Raw genomic sequence first — 23,818 nt, 5'->3', positions numbered from 1 at the left:
TTTATTAAAACGGTATGCGAGCTTTTTCATCAAAATAAAAATATTGGTGCAGGAGAAATATTACTCTCAATGCTTTGCATTTCATACAGGTTCTTTTACGATGACTAAGTGACATCAAAAACATTTAACTGCCAGATTCTTTCTCAGATTCTAGACTCCATATATCACTTTAAATATATACCGTAATTTTTAAGGTTTGTACGTTGAATAGTTACGGTATTTTGCCCGTACCTGTAGGCGATTACGTATTTATCGCGGAAACGGTTTACGATAAAAGTCCAGGAAACCAGCTTTACGGTATGTGGTTGTTCAGTGTACAATAACAGTTGTATCGTTTTCTGTTGAGGACTGCATGACATGATATTTAATAGCAATGAATCATGGCACGAATATATATATATAATTAAATCAAGAGCGTAAAAAGTCACGTAAGAAAATACAAACATTTTATTCAGCTGTGCTCTGCACAGTAGTTATAACAACATGTATGATGTAATATATTTAAGAAATAATAAGTTCCGAAGTGTGGTTTATCGTAAAATAACCCATGTTTTAAGTTCTTATGCGTAAGAATATATCACGAAGGCCGTAGGCCTGAGTGATATATTGTTTCGCATAAGAACGAAAAGCTAGGGTTATTCTACGATAAATCACACTTGGGAACTTGTTATTTCGATTCTAACACGACATACTAGTATCAACAGTGTCAGAAAAAATGGTAACTACTTTTTACGACCGTGCTACGCACCTGGATCGGATGACGTCATTGCACGCGAGTTGTTTATTGCAGAATAACCCGAGATAGATTTTGCTCTACAAGTATGTTGGTTATTCGCTGGTCGTGTTAGAATCTTTATTGGACGGCAACATTGAAAACAATTTTACATGGTCATAATGTAACATAGCAAAATCTGTAAAACGCCGACTATTCGAATCCCTTCTACCAAACACTAGCTTACATATAAAAACTTAAAAACAAAACTTTGTAAGCTGAAAAAGTGGCATAATTTTGCTAAAATGTAAACTACATTTACGCAACTTACTTTATGAGGTCATGAAGTGAAAAGAATGTTTAGTCAAGTAATTCCTGAGAAACATGTTCACATGAAAAACTGTCACTAAATGTATATGTTGTAAAGGGGAATAATTTTGACAAGATACCAGAGTTATGTAACTTGCCCCATGAGGTCATCTTACTATGCTGAAGTCATGTGTGAGGATTGAAGTATGTCCATAGCTTCTGAGAAACAGCCGGTACAAGCAGAATTGTAACCTGAAATTCTAAGTTCAAAAGGGGTTTACTTTTGACAAAATAATTGCTAGAGTTATGTCACTTGTGCCGTAACGTCATCTCATACTGCCAAAGTTATATGTTGAACGTATGAGGCCTGGAAGTGTTTCAGAAACCTACTTGCATGTTTAAACATTTTTGACGCGCTGACAACAATAGTTCTACAAAAGAAAAATTTCAAAAAGTTAAAAAGTGATGAAAATACACAGACCAAGTACAATCTCGGTATAGGTGGATTGGCAAGTCATAGAAACTATATTGTACGTTAGATTGATCAACGATAACATGTATAATATTATAAATGAATATTGTACAAGCTACACCAATGTCAAAAATGTAAATAAATTTCATACGTATAGTCGCAATTTTCAAATTTCAGACCGTTTAAATTCATTTCTTGTACAAAGCGAATCTTTTTTTTGAAAACCGAATCATTCCTTTTTGCCATATTTGAATCTGACAATAGAATTGTTAAGAGCGGCGCTCAGCACTGCTGCTAAAACTTTCTTTAAAACTTACACGTATTTAAATAAAACAAAGAAAAAACAAAACAAAAACTGAAACAACCTTAAATAAAATCAACTGAAGAAGATGCAATTCATGTAACAATTTACAAAACTAAAACGAAAGTGAGCACATCAAATGATTTTGTCTGAACACCGCCACTGCCTAAACTGACATATTTCAATTTTTCTGATATTGACATGTCAGGAAAGTACAATTCGGAGTCTGTCATAAGGATAAAAATTGCTTCAAATCTATTTCTAAAGGCGTGTTACAATTATGATGATTTTTATATGACCATTCTGATTTACAAGGTAAGTATCGAAACAAAATCAAGCAAAAATCCCTCTTTCTTCAACTACAAACAGACTAATGTTCTTATTTTCCTGTTGTTTTTGTGCAGTTTGTGAAACTGTTAAAAGGATAATAATGTTTTACAGTTACAGCAAACCCTGATATTTATAGAAAATTTGGCAATAAGAAGGCTGAATGAACAGAACAATTTCATATATGTTTTGTCGTAAAATGTTAATTGCGTAACACAATATATATGGCATATCACAGAGTTTTTCCATTGTGGGGAAACACTTTTCCAAAGTTTATACCAAACCACCGGCAATTCCTCTGTTCTTGAAGACTAGACAGGCAAATATTATAAGCACAATCTGAAATAAACATTGAAATAAACATAAATCACAAAACATGAACTGTATTTTCCTTGTTTTCTCGGTATTAACAGTGCTAAGCCATGCATGCATATACATAACGGCCACTTTCTTATTTCCAAAACAGTGCATCGCTTCATATTTTGCCAGCCCTAGCTTCCTTAATAAATACATTCAAAACTGTCTCTGAAGGACACCCTTGAGAATTAAAACAAATTGTCTTTGTTGCGAGGTGATTTCCCAACACAGGATAAGTTTAATTGATTAAACGGGAACAGAAAACAATTGTTGTTAGAGACAGGTTTTACAGTAGTGGCTTTTATTCGCAGGTGATCTTTAGCACAAGTTGAATGTACAAGTCAACTGTAATACATAAAAAACAGCGGTTGGGAGAGCCGAAATCTGTCCCTACATGCAGAAACCCTTCATTTGCACAGTTTAAATAAACTGAAAAGTAATATTTTCAGTAACGCATCTTCTATCATATGGTGTAATTTCCGAAAGCATGTGAAATACTAGTAGTTTCTGGGTACTGGTAGCCTTTCTACTGTATACCGATGAGCCACAAGTCTTCGTCTAGTTTACGTGTACTTATTTTGAGTTCTAGAGTTATACATATGTCATTTCCACATTGGAATTTTAAAGTAATTTCAAATAAGTATGGAACAGTGTAAACAGAAGTTCTGGTATAATGATTTATATACCTTACCTGTATCGCAAAACACACACCGACTACAATAGCAAAGTACAGGGTGTTATCTTCAACGACCCGCGTCCACACCTTATCAACACAACCCTTAAAATAAAAATTATGTCTTAATGAATTTAGATGAGTAGAAATTGAGCCACGCGTGGGTTAAATTAAGCGGTTATATACAATAAAATATACAAAAAAAAAAACTTTAGAAGATCTTACTTTATTGAGATTGCTGTTTGTTTCAGAAGGAGCAGCCCCATTCCCTGCACATGTTGTTCTCTCTCCATCACTAGAAGGCAACGTCTTGCAGCAAGCTACTGGAGCCCCAACATTGCCGTCAGTTCCACCCATTGCCGCGTTATCATTGACGGCGGTATTCTTGTAAGGGCTGCCTTTCTGTTCGAAATCCATGTAATTGCTTGCTCCACAACAGTCGAACTTAAAATTACATGGGATTATTGAATGATTGAGTTAAAATAGTTAAAACATGAATACTAGAACGATAGTTATTCGAACTCATACTTCAATCAGATTTGATTCTTACCATCTTGAATTTTATTTATTGGTCAATGACGTAAAATCTGGCCCTGACTATCTCTACGTAGAATGAAATCATTTCTTATCGCATTTCTATCTTACATACATATTTATCTCTGAATATTCCAGGTTTACAAATAAAATCAGTGATGTTTCAACATCAGACACATAGTGACAATAGAATTTAGATTTTTAAAATTGAAGTTGAACTAGAAAAGTAATCTTCCTACGACACTGAGAAATTTTATATCAGATTGTGATGTATGTCAGCGGTACTTAAGCCGTTATACATGTAATCACTTAGAAATACAGTATTGTACCTCTTGCTGCACCCAGTTCCAGCCCAGCGCAGACACGGAGGTCCCCTTTATCCCGTCATAATCTTTCATTGTGTCTTTAAGTGTCGACTTCATTTGATCTTTTATCTGAAATATTAAAACAAAGATAGTGCACAGACTATAATAGATAAAACAGTTGTAAATCTATTAAATTAAATTTGAGCCACACCATGAGAAAACCAACATAGCGCATTTGCGACCAGCATGGATCCAGACCAGACTGCGCTTCCATGAAGCGCAGTCTAGTTAGGATCCATACAATTCGCTAACGGTTTCTATAATTGCAATAGGGTTTGAAAGCGAACAGTATGGATCCTGACCAGATTGTGCGGATGTGCAGGCTGGTCTGGATCCATGCTGGTCGCAAATTCACTATGTTCGTTTTCTCAAGGTGCGGAAAAAAAAATTAACTTATTTTAATGAAGTCAAACATTTGCTCAGTTTAACTTATTGTCTTTTGAAATTACACAGCCTGTTTTCCCATTACCATAAAGAGACTGGCACTCAGAATAATGAAAATGTTCCTAAGCATTTAGAATCATAGTATTTTCACGAGTATGATATACACTACATCCGCGTTCATCAATTCTTTAAAGCATTACTCCAAGAGTATCTACATAGGCATTTTATATAAATAAGTACAGCCTAGATTTCATGCAGTTATATTTGGCTTACTTTTATTTTCAGTAACCAAACGAATACAATAACTTTCTAAATTTTGAATTATTTTAAAATCTTGGGCGTGTCCCTTCACTCTTTTAGAAGAATCGGGAGGATTTGAACTTACCACTACTGGTTTGGCAAATACTAGAATGATTACGGCGACCTGAGCCAGCAGTATCACTATCAGGATAATAGAGTACTGAAATGAAAATGGAAGATATTTTGTTTGTTTAAGGGAAAAATCGAAATGAAATGAAAAAAATATTATATAATTTACACTGTGATTAAATTTACAAATTTTATAGTTTCTTACCGATGAAAAACAAAAACAAAACAAAAACTTGATATTTTATCCGCTGCGAAAATACCGTATATATTTCACTCTAAAAATGAAATAAATATACATTAATTCAACAAATAATCAAAGCCTTTGAGTGGTTTATCGTCTAATTAACCACAGTTCAAAGTTGAGGGACTAAACCACGAGGGCGTTAGCTCAAGTGGTTAAATACTGTTCAAAGTATCTGAACGATGAACTGTGATAAATTAGACGATAAACCATAAAACGGTTGGTTTCATTCTGACATCCTCATTGAAATAATTTAATGAATTTTATGCGGGACTTCATTTACCCGAGGAGTAATATATCGGAAATCATATGGCAATTTGTCGTCATAACTGACGTCATAATGCTTTCTTACCGGCCCGCGTGTCAACCGTTGTGTATCGCAGATTCTAACACGACCAGCAAATAACCTACATACATGTAGTGCAAAATCTATCTCGGGTTATTCTGCAATAAACCACCCGCGTGCAATGACGTCATCCGATCCTGGTGCGTAGCGCGGTCGTCAAAAGTAGTTACCATTTTTTCTAACACTTTTGATACTAGTATGTCGTGTTAGAATCGAAATAATAAGTTCCCAAATGTGATTTATCGTAGAATAACCAGAGTTTTTCGTTTTTATGCGAAACAATATATCACTCAGGCCTACAGCCTTCGTGATATTTTCTTACGCATAATAACACAAAACTCGGATTATTCTACGATAAACCATGTTTAGGAAATGATTATTTCTTAAATATACAGAGCTTAATTTTCTTCTTTGTTTAACTGGAAATTAAATCAAGTCAATTTAAAATTAACAAATAATCAAGGCCTTCGAGTGGTTTATCGTCTGATTTACCTTGGTTCAGAGTTTAGATGCGAAGGAATTGATCCACGAAGGCGTTAGCCCGAGTGGTTAAATACTGAAGCATCTGAACGATGAACCGTGGTAAATCAGACGATAAATCACGAGAAGGCCTAGACTGTTTTCATTCTGACATGCTCATTGATATCTTTTATTCTAACACGATCCGATTCATTTTCCTATTAAACAAAGAAGACAGAAAAGAGTGAATTATTACACAACAAATCACTGTTCTGACGTCACAATTATTACGTCATGGCGTCAAACGGAATAGCGGCGCGTTGGAAAAGAAACCGATTGAAAACGGGCAAATATTTAATGAATGTCGTCAAGAATGTACTTAAAAATTCTTGGTAACGTGTTCGAATCGAAATAATATATCTCATTTAGTGATTTGCTCTTGAATAAATCATTGTTTGTCGTTCACATGCGTATTATTATATCACTCGGGCTGCGCCCTCGTGATATAATTCCTTCGCATCTGAACTCCAAACAATGATTTATTCAACGACAAATCACTGGATAAGATATATTATTTCTTAAATGAATATTATGCTGGACTTCATTTATGCGAGGAGTAATGTAGCGGACGTCATGCGGCAATTCGACGTGATATAATTCCTTCGCATCTGAACTCCAAACAATGATTTATTCAACGACAAATCACTGGATAAGATATATTATTTCTTAAATAAATATTATGCTGGACTTCATTTATGCGAGGAGTAATGTAGCGGACGTCATGCGGCAATTCGACGTCATAATTCACGTGATAATGCTCACTTAACGGTCCGCGCGTCAACCGTTGTTTATCGTAGAATATACAGAACTTTATTTTCTTCTTTTTTAACTGGAAATCAAATCGAGCCATGTTAGAAAAATGATAAAAGGTTAGTGTACATTTTCTTGAAGCAAAGAGCACCCCAAACATAGCCTGGGGGCTATGCATCGCAAAGTAGGCCAGCAACAGAAAGGAACTGTAGTGGAAAGATATTACAGACGGGTTTCTTATAAATTCCAAACGAGAAAGGATATATATATATATGTCATATATGATATATGTCTCATTATATTACTATCCTTCCACGAGCATGTCTGTACTGGAGCAGTAGCAAGTTCCGCAACAACCGGGTAAAACCATGCGAATGTGAAGGGGCCTTAGAATATGACAATGTAGTCTTACTCTATGATTATAACATTAGGATCTTTTTACGTGTCTGATAGTAGCGAAGAAGCAGCACCAATAAAGGTTATGTCAAGTTGTAGGAGCTTCGCTCTATGATTATATTAGAATCTTACCACGAGCATGATAGTAGTGAAGGAGCAGCAAGCTCCACAGCAACCAAGGAAGGATATCGCAAGCAGGACCACTCCGGCCGCTATCATGATGTAGCATAGTGTACTGACAAGCGACCCAAATTCAAATTTGTCTGTACTGAAACTAGCATCACCTGCAAAAAGTCAAAGAAATTTATAACTCTAAATTTTCACTTCTTATTCTTCGAGTAACGCCGTGGAAGTAATTTTCGATCAGCAGAAAAATTTCGACTGTAAAATTAAATAGTAAGTCGTTCTCTCGCCACAGCTAGCATGCACTACTCTTTTTTTATTGCGCTATTCCTTTTTATTACACTACCTTTTTTTATTGAGCTACTCTTTTTTTTCAATGCAATACTTCTTTTTTTTAATTGCATCTCTCTTTTTATGTCGTTCCCACGACTTAGTAACTCGTTACCACGACATAGTAAGTAGTTCCCTTGAATGGTTAGTATCTCATGGGAACGACATAAAAAGAGAAGTGTAATTATTACTAACAAGAGTGCCAGAATGTCACAATATACGCCCGTCAGAGCAAATTTCTTTACACTAGCACCTGTATTTGCAAATGAAATTTTAATTTTGTGGTAGTAATTATTGTAATTCTTTTGTTTTTCTAAATCCACATAAAAACTCCTTACCAGGTAGAGATACCTTAAAATACACCTAAAATTTGAAAGTAGCATTTATGTTGTACCACAGAAAAGTGGTCTTGGTTTTTCCCTACGGTCAATTATAAAAAAGTTACAATATAATATTAAGTTATTTATAGTAACAACTAAGGGAAGTTAATCTTAAAAAAAAATAAATTGTAAGTCCACACAAAAAGCCTTACCAGGTAGAGATAGGTCAAAATACACCTCAGAATTGGATGTAACATGCATGTTGTACTACAGAAAAGTGGTCTCGATTTTTCCCTACGACTAGTAATGAAAAAGTTACAATACAAGCTATTTATAGTAACAACAAAGGACCCTTAGACCTAGGGACCTGGTTCTTGCGCGTGACACTCCGTCTCATGGTGATGAACAATTGTGCCAAGTTACATCAAAATCCCTCCATGCATGAAGAAGATATGCTCAGGACAAAGTCATTGTTGAATTTGACCTTTGACCTCAAAGTGTGACCTTGACCTTAGACCTAGGGACCTGGTTCTTGCGCATGACACTCCGTCTCATGATGGTGAACAACTGTGCCAAGTTTCATCAAAATCCCTCTATGCAAGAAGAAGATATGCTCCGGACAAAGTCTGTGGACGCCGCCCGCCCGCTCGCCCGCCCGCCAGGGGCGTTCCCATAATACGTCCCGTTTTTCAAACGGGCGTATAAAAAGAGAAGTGCATGTCACCTATGTGCCACCAGAGGTAATGAAGTAGATTTCTTCCGAGAAATATAGGCTTGATCAAACCCCTTGAAATCCCCATTCAGTAAACTAGTGTTCCACATACTCTTAACAGATTATTTTATAAATTACCATATGCAGTTTTGACGGTAGACTCTATCTTGTTTAGTACAGTGTCGAGACTAGGTTTAAGCCACTCATGAGCAAAGCGGATCACAAACCCAGCTACTATTAAGGTCAGCGATACGATCTGAAATAATATAAGCAAAGTTGTAATTAAAGAACAGAAGTTACAAATAGGTCAGAGTTTTAAGTGAAATAAATATGCTATTAAGAAAATACAAGTAACCACAGTTGAGAGATCCAGAAAGTGGCATTTATTTGCTGGTTTTCCTTATTCAAGTTAAAATAGAGTAAAATGTTCAAATCAGAATCAAAACAATTGTTCTTAGGAACCAGGCGGTCTCTGTCCAGATGTTGTCCTTACAAAAGGCTTTTACTGTATCGCAACAACAACAACGACGAAAACTAGTGGATGACTTAAAAAGTAAATGAAGTATTGCCATGCAATATAAAGTCCTCAAACTGGGAAGTGAATTATTATCCTATCTTTAGCATAACCTAATGATACATCTGCCAAATATGTACAATTAACCCTGCCATAGCAGTGACCTGTTTTAAGCAGGTACTTGCTTCAAGCAGTCAATCAGCTAACTTTCTAAATTCACATTTTGTTCTGATTTCAACTTCTCTTAAGCATTCACATAACTTCAGCAACCAGCTATAGGCGCTTTCTTGGTCGTCTGCTTGATACAGGTTTGGCCGTATTATACATACACACTGCGATATAACTCAAATGTGTGAATCTAAATTTGCAAAACTTCTCTGAAAATCTACAATTGTTAACTGCTTTTAACATTAATATAAGATATATTTAATAACATTCCATTTTAAAATTTTTGGGAAAAACAGAAAAACACCAACTTGACCTAAATTGGTCTGTATGACATATCAGAGTGTTACGTTGAGTGTTTATGCTAAATCATTTAGAGACTGGACAAAACAAAAATGACTAAATGACTTGACATCTTTGACTTCTGAGTGTGACCTTGACTGAAGTCAGGGGACTTGGTCTTCCGCGTAATATTTCATCTCATTATGGGAAGCATATTTGCCTATTAGATTAATTACCGGTAATTAAAAATCATATAGTCATGGAGAGGATGTAAAACAGACCGTTATTTTTCAACCTCCAAAGTGGCATTGACCTTTCATCTGGAGTTCTGGGTATTGCGCATGGCACATTAAACGCCGTAATATTAATCTATACTAATTAATAGACACTAATGGGGGATGGCAGAATTGTGGAGCAGACGAAACAAAGCCAACTAACATTAAACCCCCCAAAAATGACCTTGACCTTTGACCTAGGGGTCTGTGAGTTGCATATGATACATTTTCTAATTGTTGAAAACATTTATGCCAAATAATCTTAAAACTCCTTGATGAATAACACAATATGGACACAAAAAACAGCTGATCGCAGTGTTATCATGATCTTACTAGATATGTTAAATCGTCTTGATATGGGAAACATTTATGCGAATTCATTTTAAAATTCTTTCATGGATGGTTGAGTATCAGACCGGTGAGGAAAAACCCTGTTGAAATTTCTCCTCTGTGGATTTGACATTTAAATTGAGGTTTGTTGCGCATGACATGTCGTCTTTATATTGGGACAACTTTTGCCAAGTATATTAAAATTTATTCAGGCATAAGATCTTGAAACATTATATATAGCATATACAGTAAAACTACATACGTACAATAATCAATATATCTAAATTAGTTTGTTTACAATTTTTTAAAAAATCCTTACTATGTACATGCTGATTAATACATGAAAGATTTCGTCAAGTATAGTTTATAGTTACGATATCATAACGCCTGGGATGACCCATTAAAGTAAAACTAATTACTTATTTCAAATAGGGTGCCATTAAGTAGATTTGATTCATGGTTATGTTCTTGACAAATAAAATCCCTGAGCATTACTAATTTATAGGTACATAATAGAAGCTCGACCTGGGATGATGTACTCGGCTCGATTGGATTTTGCCAGATCGGATCTCAAGAGGCGCACAAGCGACGAGTGTGATCCGACCTTGTAAAATCCACTAGAGCCGAATACAAAGTCCCAGATCTAGCTACTGTTATAATGGCCCTTTTATTATATACCTCCATCTGTTTGTTTGTTGTTTTGTTATTGAACGAAATCTTCAACGTTCATCGATGTTTAAATAGAACTAAGTGAAGTTTTTATGTGCGTTATTTTTAGAACTGTGTCAGGTCAAGAACATACAACACAAAAGGTATAATACGATTTTTTTTTTCTGCCTGTTCATATTTACTTGTGAAATAAAAGCCGATTCTTTTTTACAGAAAATATATAGGTATATAATAAAATATAGTATCAGTGGTTTCTCTTAGAAGTGCTCACTTGAATAAATCATTTATAATGGATATTATTATTATATATATGTTATTGACGAATGGTTCGGTTAAGGAATGGGCGAGAAAATACGTTTTAAATTAGAAACTAGAATTCAAGGTGTTGAACATGACACGTCGTTTTGATTTGGGGAATATATGTGGTAAGTAATATTATAATATCTTGATGGATGACATAGTTACACATCGGAAACACAGCAGACTATGTTAACACAATGCTAACCTTTGACTCGAAAGTGTGACCTTGTCGTTGTCTCATTAAGGAAACATGTTTGCCAAGTAATATCTGAATACCTTGATGGATGTCAGAGTTATGAACTGGACATATAATTGTGGACGGTCGGAATGACAGAATGAAAGGAAAGCGCAATCCTATAGTCCCAGAAGCCGGTTAAAAACTAGTTAAATAGGTATTCCCAGATATGTACATGCAGTACTCTCTTGTAAAATGTTGAAAACGCCTGGGATGTACTAGTTGAAAGAATAGAATAATTACAAGTAACTTTGTTACAATGATATTCACAATTTGAAATTAACCGTATATTGTTAATATGGCCTTCGGTTTGAATTTATTGTCATGTATATTCTCAGAGTATACTTGTTGTTGGCCTAATTCCACACTGCCGTAAGTCCAATCTTAGTGAAAGAAAACGACCTTGTAGTACTGAAATGTAAATTATTCAACAGACAGACAACGTTTTGGAATCGCCGTTTACTGGAGTGAATAGTATGAGCAAATACAGCTTCTCAAGACGAGCAAATTGATACCACCAAAACCACAATACAGATAAAACAGACCCACGGCATTTTAGCCAACGCTGTCAATTCCTGACTTTATTATATAATCAGGAATTTACCACTTTGAGACCTGCATTTTCAAGTACCTGACAATTTCCACATATTTTTACAGCGAACAAACATTGGCATGAGAGTTCAGAAATAAAATTCAGATTTTTAACCACACATGAGGATGCTACAAAGAAATCTTAAATTGCATTTCAGAATGAAGCTGATTTGGTAAGCGGTATCAGAGATCAATGATAATGTCCGAGTGAAAGGTAATTAAAGTCCAAGTGTTAGATCGATTATTTCGCAATGTTTCGGACATGGTAAACATATTAATAAGACTAACATTTTACGTTGAAAATGTGCTTGCACGTGGAACCATTCTGAACAGGAACCCAAGAAAATACACTTGAAAATAACAACGTTCTGTTTTATTGTCTTCTGCCGTCGATTCAATGAGGGTTTTTCTTATTTCCGCTTTAGATGGGACAGCGTCGGACTGACACTATCTTAAACGTAAATCAATCCTTGAAACTGTGATTGTTTTAGTGTACTGCCATCTGCAATCCCGCTCGAAAGTAGTTGAGAAATACAGCCACATATACCAAATTATTCTTTGGTCTTAGACAAAAACAATATGTATGTATCTCTTCTGGGGACCGCCACTGTACCCGGAAATGACGTAATCAATATGGCGACCGATTACGAAAATAATACTGCTGAATAATGTCTGAACAAATCAGTAAAATTGCTTATAATATCGGATATCATGTCATTAAACACGGCAATCGGACATTTCAAATGTTGATATTTACACTTTCTCAGAAAAATATATATCTAATTTATTTTAACAGTTTTGTACCCCACCCACTTAATTTTCAATGCATTTTTACACGTAACTTCTACCTCTTGATATCTATTATTTTCGACTATTCTTATGGTGTTGAATTTGCAATATGATTATTTCCGAAAGTTGCAAGAAATATAAGATACAATAAGAGAATATGAGTTACCAATATCTGCTTAAAATAAGTACATAGAAGGAAAGGAATTTGACGAAAATCCAGTACAAATAATGTCGGCCCAAGCAGTTGTCTATGCTCTAATTATAAGATTATGTGCAAATTACATGTATTGTTGGCAACTTACCTTGATCAGATTTAAGCATGATCAAGACAATTTTGCAAGTAGATGTTAAATAGAATTTTTTAACTTAAAGAAAGTGTTAAATTCATAATAGTCTTCCTAATAACTCAAAATTACTGGTTAATTTTAGTCATTCAAACTTGACATCAACACCGAGAGTGTTTTACTTAGTTCGTCTTCAGCCCCGCGATAACAAAGCTATCTACACACAGTATTATTTATTGCCCCTGCATTTAATACGTTCCGAGTGGGCTTTCCGCACTTATGTTCAGCTAAACAGTAGAAGGAAGGGCACCAGGGCTAGGTGGTAATGTTGTCATAACTGGAACAAAGCAATCATTCCATTTTCTTTCTTTCATCAATTCTTTTCTGCAACTGAAAGTATTTCTCGACAGATCCAATGTATGATATACTATGATTCATGGTAATGCAACGTTCCAACAAAACAGCCTCTTGAAACCGTAACACTGCAGCAATACATGTATAGTTTAGAACATGATAAGTACATGAACAAAGTAAAGCAAATACTGACAGCACGCTTAAAACGTAAAAATAAAGGAACGAAACGTGCTCACACTCTAAATCCCCACAATATTCCAATGTTATAGAACAGTATACATAAAATTAAGCTCCCGACAGCTGAATGGCTTATTCACGCAAGGGAAACTAAAGGCACGTTATGTGAAACACAAAAATGATGGGGGAAAATAATTATATGAAAAACCTCTGGTCCTTTGCATTATGGAGTTCATTTGATATTATCATTATACAATTTCGCTTATGCTGGTCTAGTGAGGGATATTTCACCTTTCTAAATCTCTCATGAACAAACTCAGTCAAACCAAATCTTCTGTTTTTATATTAGTTGATTTTTATACTTTTAAGGGATCTTCTCAAAGCTTTTAACAAACCATTTGCGCATGTTCTCCATGCCGTTGCAGAAAGCACAGCAACAGCAGAACATTATTAAGGATCCGACGAATCAGGACAGCAGAAATATATCAAAGCAGCCCAGTACCAGTGGGATTTAAGAACTACCTATCATGGTGTTGGCCACCTCTTATGTTAGACACGAAAAAGGGGGAAGTGTAGAATCCAGCTGAAAAGGAATGAACACCGAATATGCAATATATCTCCAAATAAGCGGGTCAGAACCGCATATAATAAAAAATAACATTTCACCAAATTATACATTTGGGAAAATTTCCATTGAATTTGATAAATAACTATTGTTTTGATACACCTTGTAAAAGAAGTGTTTTAAGATTGCTATTAAACTTAAAAAAACACACACACAAAAGTCTGAATTACGATAGTGACATGTAGTACAATATTCTCACAGTTGATAATAGCGGTAGTTCCGCAAGAACATATTGTTAACGTTCATTGAATTCTTGAAAGTCGCTATTGCAAAGATGTATAGACGATTATGTAAAGGTAAAGCTATTTATTTAATGCCGCATATAACCGATATTCAAAGCTATTGTGCGACAAACCAGGTATCTGGTAACATATTCTTACCTGGGCTGGTATATTTCAAAAGATTGTATGGGCAACATTCCCATCTGAATAGCGAAAAATCTCGAGTAAATCTGTGCACTTAAAACAATTTTAAATACGGAGATATGTCCCAAGCGATGCAAATTGTAGTCTTTGAATTGTTAGTTTCATTTAACAACTGCACCTCCCCAGCATGACTGTATATAACGTTTTCTAAATCATACTAAAAACATCTGCGACAAGCTAGGCACAAGTAGTTCTCATGAAACACTAATTACCTCTCGAAAAACTGCATTTCCTAACCGGACATCAGAGTTGTTCAATAAGAAGGAGAGGGCTTTACAAACTGCCTCACATGTTCACATGAAAAAATGTTTAGCAATGTTACAAGCAAAAAAGGTTTAACTGAAATTAAATGCACAAATCGTGCGTTTATTTAAAGCAGTTTTTTTTGGTCATTCATTAGGTTATTTGGTAAATACTAAATAGGTATAAAGAGTAAAGAAAGCATATGAAACGAATGAACAGCAAACCTTGTAATTGTTGGATTTTAATATTTCTAGGATTTTGCAAGATTTTATACTGATATTATACTGATTACGAAGGTTTTTACCAGAGTTTGCATACACTTTGTCGCAATATATTTTCACGTGGGGTAAAATAGCAGACCGACATGAAGTTATACGATTAAATAAATTAATAGTGGTACATGTATATATAAGAGGTTAAACTATGAAACGAGGTTAATGTGATTGTATATGCAATTAAGGAATCCAACATTATCTTGCTGATCATCTATGCGAACTTTGAAAGTACACACTTCAGGGATGTGATTAGTGACAAAATCCTGTTTATTTAAAGGTTTAGGTCTTATTACTATGAAGTTTCTTATGTAAAACATAAACGTTCTGTAGGCGTTAAACGATGATGACATCATAGACCACCTAGTATGCTGGAGAATGTTTTGATGATTCCTTTCGGAGATGTCTTTAACTCAGGTTTACGGAGAAGTATGTATTAATTGGATTTATAAATTCTAATAAGAGAATCGACACTCTAGAATAGTTTACATTTTAAGCTGTTTATGCATTAGAAAAAGCATTCTCAAGATTGCACCATGTAACAGATTTTTTTTCTCTATCGATTTCGTGTTCTGACCACAGTGTATGGGCATTAACCTTATCTGACACACTCATACAAATAACAAGGGTATATAGATATATATATAATTATGCTATGATTATGATAATCAGACTATTTCTATTTTTAATCGAACATACTGCGCCATTAAACAGAAATTTGCTCAATTAATATCGTTATTTAGTCATTTTCTGACATTTATGGATATATTTTTATTTTAAAGCGTAATAAATTCCATCTTTTTTCAAAGAAGTGTTTTATCTGCTAGAATAAACATTACCTTCACTTAATATATCATTTTTACAATTATAACATAGTTTTCAAGGACGTTGTCACCTGTAAATATTCAGCAGTCATACATTTTCTGCCTTCCTTATTTTCTCTTTAGCCGCCATATTTTTGAAGTCATAACTTTTTTCAGTCGCGTGCCCGGAAAAAGATACCTACATGAAAATTACGATTACTCATGTCAATCTACAATGTGGTATAGGTCTCTATATTTCTCAATATTTTTCTCACGGCGGCCCATATCCCCACAAATCGCCATGTACTATTTGGTTTAGAAAGACCAGCTGTGTTCAGTTTAGGATTTCGCTATTTTTTATTTCTATGTGTTTTGAGACTTCTATTACATTATAGACAAGTATGTACCATAATGAATAAAAAATACTCACGATGAAAACGATGTTAATTACGACAAGGACTATTCTTCCAGCAAATGTCAGCAGTCCCATGATGCTTCAGTTAAAATGGTGCTCAAGATGATTCTTCTTATAACGTTTATAGTTTCCTTGCGAGTGCGAGCTTATTTTGTCTGCCAGATTCTGCATTTTAATATCAAGTTGTTTGTTTTAATACATTTCATTTCATATTGACATTTTTTTACAAAGTATTTTAAGGAACTCGAAAAAGATTTGTCGAATTACAAAGAATTTGATCAATGCGGTCAATTAAGAAGACAAAGATCGATTTAATAAAAAATATTTTGTTCGTTATTATTTAATCAGATATCTATTACCCTTGAAACTTCTTAAAATCCACAATATATTTTTTTCTGGAATAATCGACACACAAGTAAAAATATGACCTATGCGTGTTGGAAATAATTCAGTAAAAGTATTTTGCAATCTAGTTTTGGTTACAATCTTCCTTTGTTTTTAGCGTTACGCTATTCTTTTGAGGAAAGCAATAGTCACAATGACTTTTTTGAGGTACAGAAGTCATTTGATATGTACTTTCCGTAATGCGATACCAAAATTTTGAAAGACAAAATCACAGGTAATTTGGTTTAATCGTTTCGGTGAATAAGATCTGTTCAATATTATATTTTCGGAAAAATATTGTGCTTGCTAAAAAAATAAGAAATAAGATAGTGTTTAAACTATAGTGTCTTTGAAAACAAAACGTGAAAGAATGTCTTCAAAATCGATTTGATTATTTACATAAAACCATGTGAGATGACATACATGTTTCCTATACTACTGAATGCGTAAGTATTACTTACAACGTGCGCACGCTAAAACTAATATGTGCGCACTCGATAACTAGTATGTGCGCACTCGATAACTAAATACGTGTACACTCGATAACTGAATACGTGTACACTCGATAAATGAATACATGTACACCAGACAACTAATACGTGCGCACTCGATAACTAATACGTGTACAGTCAACAACTAATACGTGCGCACTCGATAACTAACACGTGTACACTCGACAACTAATACGTGCGCACTCGATAACTAATGCGTGTACACTCGATAACTAATGCGTCTACACTCGACAACTAATACGTGCGCACTCGATAATTAATACGTGTACACGCGACAACTCATACGTGCACACCCGATAACTAATACGTGCACACTCAATAACTTATACGAGCACACTCAATATGTACACTCGATAACTGAATACGTGTACACTCGATAAATGAATACATGTACACCAGACAACTAATACGTGCGCACTCGATAACTAATACGTGTACACTCAACAACTAATACGTGCGCACTCGATAACTAACACGTGTACACTTGACAACTAATACGTGCGCACTCGATAACTAATGCGTGTACACTCGATAACTAATGCGTGTACACTCGACAACTAATACGTGCGCACTCGATAATTAATACGTGTACACGCGACAACTCATACGTGCACACTCGACAACTAATACGTGTACACTCGATAACTAATATGTATACACTCGATAACTAATACCTGCACACTCAATAACTTATACGAGCACACTCAATATATAAATACATGTACACTCGATAACCAAATACGTGCACACTCGACAACTAAATACGTGTACACTCGATAACTAATATGTATACACTCGATAACTAATACGTGCAAACTCAATAACTAATACGAGCACACTCGATATCTAAATACATGTACACTCGATAACTAAATATGTGTACACTCGATAACTAATATGTGCGCACTCGATAACTAATACGTGCACACTCGAAAACTGATACGTTTACACCTGAATACGTGCTCACTCGATAACTAATATTTGTACACCCGAATACGTGCACACTCGATAACTAATATGTGTACACCCGAATACGTGCACACTCCATAACTAATACGTGTACACCAGATAACTAATACATGTACACTTGATAACTAATATGTGTACACTCGATAACTAATACGTGCACACTCGATAACTAATACGTGCGCACTCGATAACTTATACGTGCACACTCGAGAACTAATACATGTACACTCGATAACTAGTACTAATACTTGTACACTCGATTACTTAATATGTGTACACTCGATAACTAATATGCGTACACTCGATAACTAATACGTGTACACTCAATAACTAGTACTAATACTTGTACACTCGATAACTTAATACGTGTACACTCGATAACTAAATACGTGTACATTCGATGAATAAATACGTGCATACTCGATAACTAATACGTATACACCCGATAACTAATACGTGTGAACCCGATAACTAATACGTGTACATCCGATAACTAATGTATGTACACTCGATAACTAATATGTGTACACTCGATAACTAATACGTGCACACTCGATAACTAATACGTGCGCACTCGATAACTTATACGTGCACACTCGAAAACTAATACGTGTACACTCGATAACTAATACGTGTACACTCAATAACTAATACGAGCACACTCGATAACAAATACGTGCACACTCGATAATTTATGGGCACACTCGATATTTAAATACGTGCACATTCGATAACTAAATACGTGTACACTAATAACAATTACGTGCTCATGGAGTAGTATGAAAAACATCTTTGTCACTTTCATGCTTTATTAAATTTATTTTATAACACGCACAGGTATTCCTTGTTGCATGCACACGTATAAGCTATTATTACATACTCGGTTTTATCGGAGAGATCGCCATGACGTCACGCATTTATACCTGTTTATCTGGTGGTAGGCAAAACAAATGTTTTTACATCGTTTCCGTACGGGATCGGAATTTTTTTAATTTTTAATAGCTTTTTCGCTTACTCGATATCTAAATACATGTACACTCGATAACTAAATACGTGTACACTCGATAACTAATATGTGCGCACTCGATAACTAATACGTGCACACTCGAAAACTGATACGTTTACACCTGAATACGTGCTCACTCGATAACTAATATTTGTACACCCGAATACGTGCACACTCGATAACTAATACGTGTACACCCGAATACGTGCACTCTCGATAACTAATACGTGTACACCAGATAACTAATACATGTACACTTGATAACTAATATGTGTACACTCGATAACTAATACGTGCACACTCGATAACTAATACGTGCGCACTCGATAACTTATACGTGCACACTCGATAACTAATACGTGTACACTCGATAACTAGTATTAATACTTGTACACTCGATAACTTAATACGTGTACACTCGATAACTAATATGCGTACACTCGATAACTAATACGTGTACACTCGATAACTAGTACTAATACTTGTACACTCGATAACTTAATATGTGTACACTCGATAATTAAATACGTGTACATTCGATGAATAAATACGTGCATACTCGATAACTAATACGTATACACCCGATAACTAATACGTGTGCACCCGATAACTAATACGTGTAAATCCGATAACTAATACATGTACACTCGATAACTAATATGTGTACACTCGATAACTAATACGTGCACACTCGATAACTAATACGCGCGCACTCGATAACTTAACGGACACTCGAAAACAATCGTGTACACTCGATAACTAATATGTGTACACTCGATAACTAATATCGTGCACACTCATATAATACTGGATCGATACTAAGTGCACACTTGAACTATACGTGTACATCATAACTATTGTGTCACTCATAACATCTGCCACTCATAATTTATGGGCACACTCGATATTTAAATACGTGCACATTCGATAACTAAATACGTGTACACTAATAACAATTACGTGCTCATGGAGTAGTATGAAAAACATCTTTGTCACTTTCATGCTTTATTAAATTTATTTTATAACACGCACAGGTATTCCTTGTTGCATGCACACGTATAAGCTATTATTACATACTCGGTTTTATCGGAGAGATCGCCGTGACGTCACGCATTTATACCTGTTTATCTGGTGGTAGGCAAAACAAATGTTTTTACATCGTTTCTGTACGGGATCGGAATTTTTTAATTTTTAATAGCTTTTTCGCTTATTTATGAATTTTAAAAATTCAAAAAAATTGAAATTATTCTTACAATTTTCATATTTTCGTATTCAAATATCTTTTTAAAATGAATAGATCTAACCGTTTTAAATGACATAAAATTTTGATAGCGGCGTAGTGATGTTCTCAAACTTCTAGAAACACACTGTAAGTTAAAGCGTTCATAATTAATCCATTTTATTTCGAAATAATAGTTAAAAGTAATTAATAAATTGCTTGTTTTGTAACCTTTTTCCATTGATATAATTTGTGTTTTAAGAATGTTTAGGCCGTTAGAAAAACATCACTGTTGACAAAAAACATACTATATATTTTGCTGTAATTCACTATATATCATGCATGTCTGAAAAAATATTACCTCCCTCGGCTTATCTTTATTGCGCAACTTAGATAGATTGGAAATAAATTAATTCAGCCTGCATGCAGTTTTGAAACTTGGTACACATTGTGGAAATATCCCAATGTCTATCAAATGCAAATGCAAGACTATATATTACGTTGAAATGAATAGAAAAAAAAGTCCGCTTTTAAATATTTTCGTATAAAAGTGGGGTTATTACATTAAAAACAACTTGAATCAGTAAGAAAAACATTTCTAATATTATCTAACACTTTTTTTGTTAAGGGTCGCGCCAACACAAGTATAGGTCATATGGCGACTTTCGAGATTTGATCACGAGCGGGCACTTTGGTAGAACCACCGACCCTCCGTAAGCCAGCTGGATGGCTTCCTCACATGAAGAACTCAACGCCCCGATTGAGGCTTGAACCCACATTGGCTAAATCTTTTAAATTGATTAGAGAATAGACGAGAGGTGAAACAATGTCACAAAATGTTGCTACAATATGACTAACCACCTGTAAGAAGAAGAAAGGTAAGTGCACATATATGTTATAAAAATACAATGAAAGTATTCAAGACATACAAGATTGAATTCTTCATGCAGCCTATTCCTGAAAACTTTCTGATCATCGACATTGTACTGTTATCTTAAGGTGTGATGATTTATGTAATGTGCATGCCAGATTAAAACTTCCGTATTGATAATCCATTTTTACAAATATGGACATGTGTATATACATGTATATGAAATAATCGTACGTTGTAAATGCATATTACTTCCTATTTCCCTAAATGTATTATATAGAGGATATTGGTTTGTTTCAGTGTAAGATCGAAATTCATTTCACGCAGTGAACATCAGATGCAATACTGCGGCGAGTGGCACAGTCACGAGTGAAAATGTAAGATATTATGTTCATTAGAGGAAAGATATTTTGATTTTACATATAAAACAAGTTTTTCTTTCTAATTTCATGTTTTGACTATATTTACCGAATTTATAATGTGTGTGGAGTTTCAATCCATTCCATTTAATGTGGCTTTTACACGGTTGGTTACATATTTTTTAGAAATTCAGAATATACATTATCAGTTAGTTATTGCACAGGAAACAAATTGCAAAAAGTGATTCCGTGCGTTTAATGACTTAATACAGTACAATAACCGTTCATTGGTCAATAAAATGATTTATGTAGAAGATCATGCTACTGAAATTTCATATTAATAAAATGGAATTTAGCTGCAATTTGTACAGTTACATACATATTAAAATGTCTGTTGAAGCAATATAATTTGTTTATCATTTTCAATGTCTTATATAAATTGTGTTTTATTTATTTAAAGTCTCTCTCTCTCTCTCTATCCGTCCGACCGTCTGTCCATCAGTCTATCTATCTGTCTATCATTTAACATGATCTTCACATTTCTTTTGATTTTCTCTGATTCTTCAAGAAAATGTAGCTTATTGCAGCTCTTTGAAATTAGTGTCAGTTATTTAGTGTGTGTATGCCCCGAGCAGTGAAGTTAATGGCAGAGATTTCAAGCTTCGATCGTTACTCCATTATTTATTAACATAGCAAACCGCAGTTACTTTGAAATCAAAAGCATGAAACCCGGATCTGATTAAATATTGAAAATTATAGGTAAACTATGGTGTATAAGAATACGCTAAATCAACCAAAGAAAACAAATAAGTACAGAGATACCCGCATGTAATGTTTTGCAATGTCATTAACGTCGTTGCCTGGGTATATCTAAAGCAAAGCGTTCACATTCCTTTTAAACTTATTCCAGGTGTTTCCGTTTGTAACACCACGTTATATCACTCATTAATTACAAGTTATCAACTATTTGTATTACCACTTTACCGCTTCAGAGCCTAGTGTATTTTTACTTTAATTTTATAATATCACATACATTTTTTATCAGCTGAAACAAATAAGAATTAAAAGTTACACCTGCTAATAAAGTGGAAACAATTATGCTTAAAATGGAAAAACTGAAAGTGCATAATTATGTATAGCAAAATATAAATATTGAACATACCCTCAATGGTTACGTCATAAAAGAAACGTCCATTTATCTTATTCAAACTGCACATAATGTGTACTATTCACGAGATTAAGTTATTGATCTTTACATGATATGACATGACATTAAAGCGACTGTTTCATGTTTTCAAGGTAACAAATATTTTATCTCAAAAATGTGTGATAATATATTTTGTAAAAGTGTTTTATATATATAAAGCTAAACTTTATGACATGATTTTTTTATAAACTATCCCTGTTAAGTCCCTTTACAATGGTTCTAAAAGAAAAAAAAGTATGTGAACGCTTTCGAAAAGGTGAACAATATCAACATTTTCTATAATTATCTATTTTTTAATATTTAATACTAGTTCTGTCTGAATATCGATTTTTCTCTATAACCTTTACCTTGCTAAGTTTCTAAAATGGACTGGTCCATCATTCATTTTGGGCAGGTCCACTTACTATTCAAAGGGGTGTTCACTGAAAGTTTACTGAGTGAATAGCGAGTAATGCAGACTATGATCAGCCTGCACGGATGTGCATGTGCAGGCTGATCTTGGTGTGCAATGGTCACAAAGGCAAAACCACTTGCCGCCAGCAGGCTAAAGGTTAATAATACCTTTTATATCTAAATTTCTCTGCAAATGAAAATAGTTTCAAATGTTCATCCTACTTTATCACCAAGCATAACAACCCCACACGGAAGTAAATATTGAAATAAAAACATCTAGTCACACTTATGCACAAGAATTATATGTTTTTATTCGTCAGTCTTTAGCTTTAATATGTAACACCATAAACATTTACTGATGCCAGATGCATATTTAAGCTGTTTTTTAGGCAATTTTAGAAATTATATGACCATGGTTCAGAATGTCGACCAAATTAAAGCAGGGAGTGATGTTTAAAGGATTTCAGAACTGTTTATTTGGGGATCATATACATTACAGGGGTTTAACTTTGTTTAGATCATGCTATATTTTTGGTAAATTCAGTCAAGTGCTTTTGTGAGATATCGAATAAGAGATATCGAGTAAGATACAAAATATTATAATAATGAT

At 34.4% G+C, this 23,818-nt stretch overlaps 1 protein-coding gene across 3 annotated transcripts; it reads right to left on the bottom strand.

The window, feature by feature from the left end:
- Positions 1-429: 429 nt before the first annotated feature.
- LOC123561372 (CD63 antigen-like) lies at positions 430-22,918 on the bottom strand. Of its 3 annotated transcripts, none has more exons than XM_045353689.2 (9): positions 22,771-22,918; positions 16,304-16,453; positions 8,679-8,796; positions 7,188-7,339; positions 4,820-4,894; positions 4,015-4,119; positions 3,377-3,595; positions 3,170-3,256; positions 430-2,460 (listed from the first exon to the last, which is right to left on the bottom strand). In XM_045353689.2, exons 2-9 carry the CDS (start codon positions 16,361-16,363, stop codon positions 2,395-2,397), a joined length of 882 nt encoding a protein of 293 aa, XP_045209624.2. In that variant the 5' UTR covers positions 16,364-16,453; positions 22,771-22,918; the 3' UTR covers positions 430-2,394. The 3 variants fall into 3 exon arrangements, with proteins under 3 accessions (XP_045209624.2, XP_053409237.1, XP_045209623.2); XM_053553262.1 differs by lacking the exon at positions 22,771-22,918 and adding an exon at positions 16,717-16,834; XM_045353688.2 differs by lacking the exon at positions 22,771-22,918 and adding an exon at positions 16,648-16,806.
- Positions 22,919-23,818: the final 900 nt, after the last annotated feature.

Source organism: Mercenaria mercenaria, chromosome 10, assembly GCF_021730395.1.
Source record: "Mercenaria mercenaria strain notata chromosome 10, MADL_Memer_1, whole genome shotgun sequence".
Lineage (NCBI taxonomy): Eukaryota > Metazoa > Mollusca > Bivalvia > Venerida > Veneridae > Mercenaria > Mercenaria mercenaria.
Note: the sequence above shows the minus strand (reverse complement) of the source record. Positions and strands in the feature narration are given on the sequence as shown.